The sequence below is a fragment of the Diadema antillarum genome, unplaced genomic scaffold, assembly GCF_040938485.1.
Source record: "Diadema antillarum isolate AM-2024a unplaced genomic scaffold, OU_Dant_1.0 scf00000074, whole genome shotgun sequence".
Classification (NCBI taxonomy): Eukaryota; Metazoa; Echinodermata; class Echinoidea; order Diadematoida; family Diadematidae; genus Diadema; species Diadema antillarum.
This window is the reverse complement of record NW_027270963.1, coordinates 3,749,876-3,762,935: the sequence shown is the minus strand read 5'-3', so window position 1 is coordinate 3,762,935 and position 13,060 is coordinate 3,749,876. Positions and strand designations below refer to the sequence as shown.

Here is a 13,060-nt window from a genome sequence, read left to right as displayed (position 1 = left end):
GAATTAAGCTAACTTTTGAAGGGATTGTCTGATTTTTCTCAGTTTTTTTGTGTGTTATCAATATGAATGCATTTCCTGAATCCACATATCAAAAGCATAACATTTAGGGAAACTTCCCCTTTTCGATGCAAACTTGATTCATATAGAGTACTCAAGGGAAACTTTAAGAATGTTCTTCTGTCGGGACTGTGCTGTTCAGAAATGATACAGTGCACTCTCATTATAACGAACATGGTTATAACAAAATTCCAGTTACAACGAAGTAAACATTTTTGCCGCAACGTTTCCACTCTATGATTTTTAATGTTTGTTTTGTTATAATGAAAGAAAACTGCTAGTCCCGAGGACTTCGTTAAAACAGGAGTCCACTGTTCATAAATATTGAAGTTGATGCATTAATTGTTCTAGAGATTTGGTGGCACAGGATGTTAGCAAGGGCTTATGTGCAACATGAAATGATACATGTGTCCGAGACTAAATCTAGAATACAGTCAACCTTGCCAAAGTCGAATCTATTGATGGACTTAAGAGAAAACTTATGAGAGACTGAAATCAATAGAATATAAAGAGAAGAGGACTTGAAGAGACCTTCGACTTGATTAATCGACTTCTGTGAGGTCAACTTAAAGAAAGGTTGACTGTATACATGCTCATGTATCAATATCCCAAATTTCTATCAACTCTTCACACCCTCAGGCACCACATGTTCTACTTTCAAGACAGATCATAGCAGATTGCGTATTTACCATTCCTTCATGTACAGTAGAGAACAGATTAGCTACAATTTGTGTTTTGGTTTAAGAAAAGAGACAGAGAAAAAAAACACGCACACAAACCCACAACCCAAGACAAACACACACACAATAAAAAAAAAACACCTTCAGACACATGTTTCCAGTTTAAAATCGAAGTTTATTAGACATTTAAATATACATGTTTGTACTCATCTCTACACTGTACAGACAATGTACATTGGTACTTGGTAAATCACAGGTCAGCAACAATGCCCCATCATCTTAATGTGTCAGAATATATTCCTTGAGAACCATATACAAACATCCTAATCCTGACTTCTTACAAGCTTCAGCTCATCCCACATCAAACTACTCCAATCCCTAAATCCCACATTCTCACATCAACAAAACACAAACTAAAATTTGACTTTGCTGTGCGACATTAAAGGGGGGATTCATGTCAAAAGAAAGTTGCTCTGAATAAAGCAAACTGCCAGCAAAATCAGATACATTAAAAAAAAATAAGCCAAGACAGTTTATATGTTAGGAAGTCATCTTAGGAATCTTAATGTAACTGTCTACGGTAGAAGTAGAGACATTACCATGATCTTATTTTCTATACTGGGCCAATCTCAGAAAGCTTCACTTGTTTACGGATTTGTTGGTGAGGGTATTTCTGCTCACACATTGAAATTTCCAACAATGTCTGCATGTTGTTACTTTTTAGGTACTTCAGTGGAGTACCAAATTTGAACAAGAAAAAAAAATCCCCACTGCACATTTCCCATTTCACAGTAGATCATAAGTCTGTAGTGCTGCCTATGTTCATACCCTCATCAGCTTCACACCATGGCCATTTCTTGAGGTAAACTGAAAGTGAATAAACTTTTAATTAGTGGCCATAACCTGTACAGTCAAAATTATATACAGATCTTTAAATACAAAACTGAACTTGAAAACAAGACTTATTGAACAACGTGTTCATGCACAGAAACAACCACAGGATTTTAAAAAATCTCTTATACTACTACAAAATGGCACATGCTCTCATGTTGATAAAACTACAGGGTAGGCACACGATAATTATCATGGTAACTCATGCATTCAGTAGGGACTGCAAATACAGGATACTCCTGTCCTCAAGGGATGGTGCAGTATTGGTCGAGGTGAGGATTTAGCTTTTAACCTTTTTGCTAGATACAGTACCTTGAAACCACTTTATGAAAAATGTTAAAAAACATACAATTCTAAGAGGAATTCAAAGTTTATTTGACGAAAATTGGTTTAATATGAAATAGCTAAGAGATCCAAACACAAAGTAATAAAAAAGCGATCCTTAGAAAAGGTGGGTCCCACCTTTTAATAGGATTGCTTTGTTTTGGATATCTCAGCCATATCAAAAGTAAAACCCATTTTTATTAAACAGACTTTGAATTCCTCTTAGAATTATACATGTATGCTTTTTCATATTTCATAAGAGGTTTCTCATTATCTCAAAATCCATAATCAAAAAAAAGTTGGAAACCTAAATCCCCATCTCAACCGATACTGTACCATCCCTTTTATATCTTTAAAAACTTGCTGTGAAAACGTTTTTATCCTTCAGTTCAAAAGACAACTCTTCAGCAAGATGTTCACACAACTTTCTGACCAGAAGATGACCTTTGCACTAATGGAATACTTTCAGAGGGAAATGTGATGAAAAAGCTACCGTGGAATTTCCAGGTAGAATCCATTTGAGTCTACTTTACAGACTGTAATTTGGTAAATTTCTCAAACTCTGACGATCCAGAGTAAACGCAGCATTAAGTTGTCTGCCGAAACAGTTCTATAATGCACTGCTCTGCATTGATAGAACTTAAGGGTAGGCACATGATAATGGCCAAAAAATCAAACTGGCAGGAGGGTATCTAATGTGTAGCCCACAGAGTTTTATACAACTATTGTTGAAAATACATCCAGTTCCCTCGAGTTTGAAGAAAGATGAGGTAAGTGGGAAGACTATAATGCAGCCAATGCAGTCCCATTATAAGAATGTAGTCCCATGCTAACGATATGGACCAAGTGTGGCTGAATTGTTGGAGACAGTGCACCAGTCTTCAGTCTACTGGGCTAGATGAATTTTACAACAATCTGTCCCAAATCGGCCATCACATCTTGAGATCTAGTAACACTGTGTGCACAAAAACAAATTTTCCCCTTGCAGATTATTCTTGCTTTGACCTTTTTTTTAAAGTTTTAATTGATGTTGGCTCAAAAAAAGACAAATGAAATGACAAACAAACATAACAAACAAAACCAAAGTTCTTACCATCTATATAAAACAAACATGAAACAGATAAAAGAATGAAAACTCACAGCTGTATCCATAAAATATGGGGACAAATTCTCATCCTAACCTCTACAATACTGTTTCTGTTTTTTAAATCATCTCAATTCAAAGGGTGTTGCTGACACCAGCAATAGTTAATTACCCTACACTATACGGGTCACTACACCTAAGTCACGCAGGCCCCCCAGCCCATAATCAAGGTGCATGACAATTGTCGGGGGCCAGACGCCTAAAGCAGTGTCCACATTCACACATCAAAATCTGGGAGGTACCGAAGCACAGTTACAATAATCCATGTGTTACATAATAATTCCCATTTCAGGAATGCATCTACATTCTTTCCTCAGATCATGAAGACACATTCAATTTCTCAGTAGACTCGAAGAGACTCAGTAGGTATGCATTTGGTGCCCTGACACTCAGTACAATGTATATGATATAAAATGTTCTGTACTAAAAGTAATTTATTACGCAATATCTACATAGACTTGAGAATAATAACATACCCCTTCAAAGAGTTTGAAAGCACCCACTCTGCTTATAACTAGCAAATTTGGGGCGACTCAAGTGTTCGTGTATATGCTGGTCAAACTTCAAACAAATTAATACATATGACACGTGTAACAAAAGAACACATTTTAATGCACAGCGTGTTACTTTCACCAAGAAGGGAGCGACGCTGGCACATGATATTCATTAGAAGGGGAAACCCTCTCAGTGGCGGATCCAGGCGGGGGCGTACTGGGCACGCACCCCCACTTTAATTTTAATTTTTCATTTAAACAAAAGCAATATAAAGAAAAAACAGAAGGAAGTGCGCCTGCTTTAATTCTGTATTGGTGCCCCATCTTTACGGGGTTCCTGGATCCACCCCTACCTCTGAATGTGTCGCGTGAAACCTTAAGACTGCAGCCACGGCTCGGTTGCTTTGCGAGAAGCTCGTCTCCCTCGAGTACCATTCATGGATATGCAATCAGCAGTCTGCCACGCCCAGCACACAGGTGCACGCACAGTACATTTCCTGGATGTCTTCGTTCATTCCAAGAGGGGTCGAAGGTATCACATCCTGCCAAGACATCTTCGTGTCTCTCTCAAATTTCTACAGCAGTCGCTCCTTCACAAGACATAGACATCTAAACATACAACAAAATATACTGTGTGTAGCGATGTGCAAAATTTCCTTGGACTAAATGGTCTTTTAGAATTGGATAATGTCTATCGAAGATTATGTGTCCTTTCATTGATATTGAGTCCCAAATGATGGTGCATTTTGATTCAGTTGTGAAGGGTCCTCCATTTGTGGATTCACTGTGGAAAAAACAAGAGCAGATGAAGATTTAATGTGAAAAAACCCATCTTTGAAATTAAACTTCTCAAATTTGGCAGCTTGCTCACTGTGCCACATGTGCCTCACGTTTCATCTCCTGAATTACAAACTTGCGATCAAAGGGAACAACGTCAAATCTATAATACAAGTATGTGCCATCAAACTTCACACAGTGGCGAATGTTTCCACTCGTATGGAATGATTTGCATATTGATACCTGTAACATGAATAATTTGAAGATCCCCATCGAATTTGGAATGTAAGTCTACTTCATTTTGTTTTGTTTTTTTTCTTGGCACAGCATTTCAAACATAAAGGGTAGTACCGACATACTATTCTTTGAAACGTGCATCAGCCAGAGGAAAGTATAGATGATGGGAAATTTCCATCATTAGCTTGTCTCAGAGAAGAACATTATTTTCACTTTCTCTCCTTACTCCTTACAACGTGGAACAGAGAGTATGAGACGTTGATCTACATGATACGGCCCTCACTCGCAAATGATGCTGCTCCCTTGGAGGGATAAGATACTCACTGGGTCTGAATTGTTCTGCTGACATTCTCGTCATCAGGATCCCAACTCCTTCGATCATCGCAAGGAGGATCCCCCCTGTGGGATGAACAGGAAAAACAAAGACGTAGTGGAAAATTTGCACAAAGTACAATCAAGCACAATGTTCACTCTTAATCAAACTGGCTTTTCACATAGCCAGCCACTGTGTAAGACTGAAGGCAAGTGGTTATATTACAGTGCTTGTGTCGCCTTTAATAGCTGTTCTAAGTATCACTTATATACCAGGTACAACAATAATGAGGCTCTTAATCACGTCATTTTATTATCTATGATGGGATGATTTGATCTTTGAAAAGATGATTTCCATGAAAAATTCTTGCATTAAAATAGAACTAAATTCCAAAGTTAGCCCAATGTTCTCATTCCAACATGAATGATTATCACTACTTGAAAACAGAAGCATCTTGGTACAGCATACTACTAACTCTTCTTTGAACATTAACAACCATTTGCTTGTATGCATCTTTGTCCAAGATTCTGTAAATATACATAGGTACCCTTTAATCTCTTGAAAAGTATACACACAAAGTAACAGAAACAAATGTTACATCCTTTAATGGCACTACAACCATCTTTAATGGTCAGTGTACTTTGTAAGACATCTGGGGGTGCTTCATAAAGCTGTTCGTAAAGTTACGAATGACTTACGAGCGACTGGTGATCAGTTCTTGTGCTGAATTATGGAAATTCTGATAGGTATAGCATATCAGAACTGATCACCAGTCGTTCGTAAGTTGTTCGTAACTTTATGAACAGCTTTATGAAACAGGGCCCTGGTGTATACATTACGAATAAGTGTATTTACTCACCAATCATGGCAGATCCAGCCATAGCCACTGCACCATCTATAAAGAGAAGGGATACAGTCAAGTCAGTTTGGGGGTCAGAACAATTTGAGCAAACTTTTCACTGTCGAATTCATTTCTGCATGACATGGTTCAGGCGTGTATCAAACATTGAAATTTGTAACTTCCTATTTGGAACAGAGTAGTTTCAAATTCGTTCACACAACTGTACTGAATTCAATTCTTTCTTTATCCCGGAGGCAAATGCAAGAAAGAATCTGCACTGAACCACCTGCATCCAATCCAGGAAATGAAAATAAAGCACAACTACTTCTAGCCCAACAGAGATTTTCCAGTCGTAATTGATAGTTTGATTTCAAAAGACACTTGTACAGAGGAACATCATTATTAAGAGGTTGGATATAAATATAACAGCACCCTCTAATAACAAGGTGATTTTGTATGTCTTAACTCTATGATTTGTCTTTGTCTTGGTTTTGTCTTGTGTTACTCTGACAAGCAAGTGTTCTGAGAAACCTGATATTCATAAAAATGTAACTGTCATCTTTTTTAATAGGTCCTCATTGTAACAAGGCTACCTTGTACTAAAAGTCAACGAGAGATTCCTAACATCTGGTACAAGGAACTTAGCATTGAATGAGAGATTTCTCCTTACTTCTTGCTGCCAAGACTGCCCCTGTGAGTGCTCCACTGGTAATGGAGTTCCAAGGATCTTCCTTCTTCCTAATGCTGACTAGAGCACAGTCAAAGGTGGAGAACAGGCCACCCCAGACAGCAAAGTTACCTGCAAACCACACATGAAAGGTAAAACATGATATGATTCTGAAGTTAGCACTACCAAAAAAAAAACCAAACAAACAAACCCACCCCCCCCCCAAAAAAAAAAAAAAACCAAAAAAAAAAAAACAACAAATAAAACAGAAATCTTGTATTTTAAACCAAAAAGAACGTTCAGAAAACATTTTGCTTTCTGTCAGCAAGAATGTATGTGCTCATGCAAACAAGATTCAACTTGTAAAAAAAAGTTTGTGCATTACAAGAAGTCTTTTATTGTTATTGTTGCTGCAACTTCAAATTAATTTGAAGTTCTTCTGTTTCTTGCAGGTAAAACTGTTTCAACTCAGTTCCACAAACACTAAATAGGCAATGTTAAGTAGTTTTTCCAAAGAATTTCATCTCGCTTTTTGTATTTCAAGATATTTGTAAGCCTGAAGAATTTTCATCACATCTTTCATTTACAGTTTTCAGGACAAAAAAAAAACAAAACATCTACATTCATACATTTTTTTTTCACACAGAATTGAGAAGGGGAAAGGGAGAAATATGGTTTCCAATTTGTCATAAACTAATGACTAAGAAGTTCTGATCAATGTCATAAAGAAGCAAAGAGCCTGTCCTTGGATTGAAATACCTAATAAGAATTTTCATAGAAGTGTTAGTACTTTTCTTGTGCATGTGTAATAGCAGAAGAGATCATTTAAACAGAATCGGCACCAGGACCAGTAAAAGGACCAGTAAAAAGACCAGGGTCACTACCAGAACCAACAACAGCAACAACAATAACAACAGTTACAGGCAAAGTAACAGTAATGGTACCAGAAATTGTAAATTTTAAAAATTGGCATGAATCTTAAACAAATTGCAAATAATACAACATGTACAATGAACCTGAAAAGATAGAAATGATAACACTGTAACCAATAAAGTTGCACAGAGATATTGATGATATACAAGTAACTTTATGTTCATACATCTTGCAAACATCATCAAAGGATGGACATTGTTCAGTCAATTGAGGCCCACATGAACATACATGTACATCCTTGGTTTATTACAAGCAAAAATGGAAAAGATACAGTGCACTTCATGCAAGATTGAGGGCTGCTAAGGGTGAATATCTATACTTACCTCCAACAACAGGAGCTTTGTGCTTGATTGCAAGGAAACTACCAATAAGGCGGTGCCTGTATCCCTGTCAAGAGGGGAAAAAAAATAGGTGTCTGCATTGAAATACATCAACATCTTTACATTGCATGCAACATCATTACATTGTACAAATTGTAAGTACTACATATTGTAGCAATGCATTCAAGTGGGTATTACAAGCATTTCATTTCTGTATAATTGTTCTTAGGAGCTGTTGTTAATGTCTGTACTATGGTTACCACTTTCAAGGCACAGGTTGGTCATCCACACAACATGAACCTTAAAACCTGCACACTTTAAAACAAGGGTCAGACATCGTGTTAGATTTCACTGACATGGCTAACAGTAGTCACTGCCAAATGGGTCAATCCACGTCAAATCATCCAATTTTCAGAAAAGTTGTCACCCGACCCCCTCCGATTTTCTTTAAAATCGCACCAAATGTTCCCCAAAGTGTCTGACGGAAAATCCCAAAATATTTTGCCCCAAGGTCAATTGGTTGCTAAGATACAGCCTCACATAGCAACCGATGCGCATTCCAAAATATTAGTTAAAAGAAAATTATGCATTTTTGATTGATTGTGGTAGCATGGATATTTATGCAAAAGTGTTCATTATCTGGAAATTGGGAGAACTTTATAGTCTTTGCAAGAAAAAGTGACTGTGACGCGAAATTGACTTTTCGTTAACGTGCACGAGGTCACCGAAAATGGCGTTAAATGTTAATTTCGAAAATTTTAGTGCATATTTAGAGGCTAATATCTTCCACATTTCATCACCTTAGGTTCTAAAATATTATGCTGTTGAAGGCTTTGACTTGCTCAGTAATTTTGAAAAAAATCAGCGAATTCTTGCCCACCGTTTTTACGGAGAGCGCCCTCAAAGTTGACAAAAATGAAAAATGTACCAAATTCAAGGTCACAGATCACCCTTCGTCCCACCTAGGAATGGCATCAATTTTTTTGTATTGATAGACATTTACCTATATTACCTTGGGTTACCAAAGAAATTTTGCTACCGAAATGTTCAATGGTAAATTTACCCCACTGAAAATGGTCGTAAACGGCCAAATTCCCATGTGATATCACATATTGGGTTTAGAGGACATTTCAAATGTCCACGCTTTCAAGATGAAAAGCCCTAGCCCTGTGATATTTGCAGTAGGGGCAGTCTGTTATACATATTTTAGTAATATATACCACAAAACACTTTTATTACATTATAATGACCTTGAAATTTAATCCAAAATTTGAGAAAAACAATAAGTCGCTCCATTTTCCTCATTGCACTGCATGTAATATGTGTTTTGAAAGACTTTTCACAGAGCAATATTTCAAGAATTATGAAAGCTGACAGCCTAACATATTAAGGTTCTAAACTATTTGTGCTCTTCTTTCAGATTTAGTGTCAATTTGATCATGAATATTATACCCTTGACCTTGAAGTGCTTCTAAAAATAGCTGTAAATTTGTTAACTACAAATTACACACACAACAGGTGTTTTATGGCATAACATACTAGTGATTCTTTCACAAGCACAAAAGTTTTTATGGCGTAAATGTTATATACTGGAATAAATCTATAGGTTCTTGCAAGATATGTTACAATTAATTACTTTGTTCTGACAGTGACCCTGAATTTATCACCTTCAAAATCAGGAGAAATGCCTATTCCTGCCCATACAAAAAGTACATAATAATAGTTAATTATGGACATTGCGCCCAACACATAAGAATGATTCTTTTTCTAGCCTGTGAAACGCACATTAAAAGCACTGAGAGTCATCTTTTTTGGGGGATTTGTACTGTAACTTATGACAACATCCAAAATCATTTCCATTCTTATGTATTTTCTTGTTTTTGGGATATTTGTTATGTATTTCTTTGTTTTTTATTTTCTACAGCATTCGTGTTTTTTTCTTTATTGGAAATTGTCACAGCCCACTTTTTCTACCATAATTTGAATAGAATTAATCAATCAAAGTGATAAATAGTAAAAATAGTCAAGTTTTTATGAGTTTCACCACAAAGCACTGTTTTCCATAGGAAATGCACACAAAATCACAAAATATTACTGTCCGCTTTTGTGACTGAAATTGAGGGTCATTGTCAGAACAAAGTAATTTATTGTAACATATCTTGCAAGAACCTATAGATTTATTCCAGTATATAACATTCACACTATTAAAAGCTTTTGTGTTTGTGAAAGAATCACAAGTATATCATGCCATAAAACACCTGTCTGTGTGTAATTTGTAGTTAACAAATTTACAGCTATTTTTAGTTAACAAATTTACAGCTATTTTTAGAAGCACTTCAAGGTCAAGGGTATAACATTCATGATCAAATTGACACCAAATCTGAAAGAAGAGCACAAATAGTTTAGAACCTTAATATGTTAGGCAGTCAGCTTTCATAATTCTTGAAATATTGCTCTGTGAAAAGTCTTTCAAAACACATATTACATGCAGTGCAATGAGGAAAATGGAGCGACTTATTGTTTTTCTCAAATTTTGGATTAAATTTCAAGGTCATTATAATTTAATAAAAGTGTTTTGTGGTATATATTACTAAAATATGTGTAACAGACTGCCCCTACTGCAAATATCACAGGGCTAGGGCTTTTCATCTTGAAAGCATGGGCATTTGAAATGTCCTCTAAACCCAATATGTGATATTACATGGGACTTTGGCCGTTTACGACCATTTTCAGTGGGGTAAATTTGCCATTGAACATTTCAGTAGCAAAATTTCTTTGGTAACCCAAGATAATATAGGTAAGTGTCTATCAATACAAAAAAATTGATGCCATTCCTAGGTGGGACGAAGGGTGATCCGTGACCTTGAATTTGGCACATTTTTCATTTTTGTCAACTTTGAGGGCGCTCTCCGTAAAAACGGTGGGCACGAATCCGCTGATTTTTTTCAAAATTACTGACCAAGTCAAAGCCTTCAGCAGCATAATATTTTAGAACCTAAGGTGATGAAATGTGGAAGATATTAGCCCCTAAATATGCATTAAAATTTTCGAAATTAACATTTAACACCATTTTCCGTGACCTTGTGCACGTTAACGAAAAGTCAATTTCGCGTCACAGTCACTTTTTCTTGCAAAGACTATAAAGTTCTTCCAATTTCCAGATAATGAACACTTTTGCATAAATATCCATGCTACCACAATCAATCAAAAATGCATAATTTTCTTTTAACTAATATTTTGGAATGCGCATTGGTTGCTATGTGAGGCTGTATCTTAGCAACCAATTGACCTTGGGGCAAAATATTTTGGGATATTCCGTCAGACACTTTGGGAAACATTTGGTGCGATTTTAAAGAAAATCGGAGGGGGTCGGGTGACAAGCACTGGATGATTTGACATGGATTGACCCAAATATAACGCCAATGCTATCTTTCAACGAGGACAAGAAGTTTTATGTTAAGAAACCCTGTTTGTTACATGTCAAACAGATGCTCTCTATGAAATCCCTCATATACCATGTAACTCCCTGGAGAAATTTGAAGGCAACTATGTACATGGTGGAAATCACAGGAATTAGGCGCGAAATTTCTCATATGAAACATTTATTTCTCATTGAAAATGTACAGCAGGTGACTACAAAATCAAAAACTACAAAATGTGAAAAGGAAAGTCTTGTCCAGGATGGTTAAAAATGGGAAACTTACAGCAGGTGCATTCCTGGCTCCAATGATGGCATGGACCACCGACCCTCCTATCACACCCATGGAGAATGCTCCTCCACAGTCGTCCACTATCCTCCATGGGCTAAACAACAACAATGAAAACATTTGCACAAATTCATCTGAAAACTCTGTAGCACTTCGTGAGACACGTGTAAATATTGCAATAACATATACCACTAAGCAGTGGCGGATCCAGAGGGGGGCACATGTACACTGGGCAAGCGCCCCTCTTTATTTTTTTTTAAAACAAAAGAAATAACAACAAAATGGGAGGGGGCGTGCACCCCCTTTAATTCTGAAAAGGCGAGACCCTATTTACGGAATTTCTGGATATGCCCCTGACTGAGTAACTGTTTGACAAATTACCTTACATGTACACTGATGTAAATTACTAAATAAGCACTGAATTGGTCAGCGTTTAGGTAAAGGTTAGTACATTGTAGTAGCCATGATGAACAATCATGGGCATACAGCTGTACATGCTCGGTCTGGAGTACATCACACATCACAGGATAAAGTCCTATAACAAGTTCAAATTACTGCTAAAATACCATCTACGAAGGAGAGCCGATAAATGTAAAAAATGATTGAAATTTAAAAGATTCCTTTTTATGCCCGGACAGCTACAGACAGATTTTTCTGTCTATGCCATGGTGGCCTGTAAATTAATTGAAAATATGAGGATAAATGATATGCACAACACAGTGGTTGTTTAGTAAGAGCCCAAATATACTGAATTTTTAAGACATTAAAAGGCACAGCTGCAGCACAACTGCCCAGTCACCTGTATGGGGGTGTTTCATAAGCTGTTCGTCAAGTTCCGAACGACTTACAAGCGACTGGTAATCAGTTTTTGGCTGAATTATGAAAATCCTGACAAGTATAGCACATCAGAATTTTACAGAACTGATCACCAGTAGCTCGTAAGTTGTTCTTGACTTTACGAATAGCTTTATGAAACAGGGCCTTGTTTGGCGTACTGACTGGCGATGGCGTCGTGCTACTCCCTTCCCGTACGCGGTTTTTTTTTAAGACGGCACAGATTGGGGCATGACGCGTGTTAAACCTATGGGAAAAACGTTGGGTTAGGGTTTTTGGTTATGGTTATGGTTAGGGTTAGGGTTTGATCATTGTTGATGGTTAGGGTTAGGATTAGGATTAGGGTTAGGTTTAGGGATAGGGTCCCCGATAGATTTTTAGTTTCCCCAATCTGTGCCGTCTAAAAAAAACACGCTTCCCGTACCCCTCTCTACTACTCGTACCCTACCACCACAAGCCTGCTGCGAGCTGCGTGAGCACTCGGTATACGAGTAGGTGACCTACACCTTTTCAAACGTGCCCGGCCCAATTTACATGCCGATTTACAGCACTGCACTGCGTTCTCACATGTACAACCGGCGTAGTAGCGCAGCGCAACGCCATGTCGACGAAGCGTCTGACAATTGCACTTAGGATATTTGAGCAATGTGATACAATACTGACCTAGAACCTAGCTAGAGAGACCTTACATAACTCATTGTTACAATACAAGCAACTGATTTCTTACAAGCGTTGCGATCAACCACATAAACAACGAAAATTCTTACCAAGGTTCACGTGCGTACTCCTCCATTTTGTAACTAGCAATCGACACGAGCTCTTACGCAAGAACCAACCGGAA

The 13,060-nt window shown here is 37.3% G+C and overlaps 1 protein-coding gene across 1 annotated transcript; it reads right to left on the bottom strand.

Moving 5' to 3' along the window:
• Positions 1-3,554: 3,554 nt before the first annotated feature.
• Positions 3,555-13,023, bottom strand: LOC139717293 (mitochondrial import inner membrane translocase subunit Tim17-B-like). The gene is made up of 7 exons (XM_071628785.1): positions 12,987-13,023; positions 11,383-11,482; positions 7,682-7,745; positions 6,429-6,557; positions 5,777-5,812; positions 4,929-5,003; positions 3,555-4,374 (listed from the first exon to the last, which is right to left on the bottom strand). Exons 1-7 carry the CDS (start codon positions 13,010-13,012, stop codon positions 4,304-4,306), a joined length of 501 nt encoding a protein of 166 aa, XP_071484886.1. The 5' UTR covers positions 13,013-13,023; the 3' UTR covers positions 3,555-4,303.
• Between the last annotated feature and the right edge of the window lie 37 nt (positions 13,024-13,060).

Coding starts and splice junctions, on each gene's coding strand:
- LOC139717293 (XM_071628785.1), bottom strand. CDS start 13,012: ATGGAGGAGTACGCACGTGAACCTTG. Junction 7,746..11,382: donor GAGCCAGGAATGCACCTGCT/GTAAGTTTCCCA, acceptor CCCTCTTGACAG/GGATACAGGCACCGCCTTAT. Junction 5,813..6,428: donor GGCAGTCTTGGCAGCAAGAA/GTAAGGAGAAAT, acceptor TTCTCTTTATAG/ATGGTGCAGTGGCTATGGCT.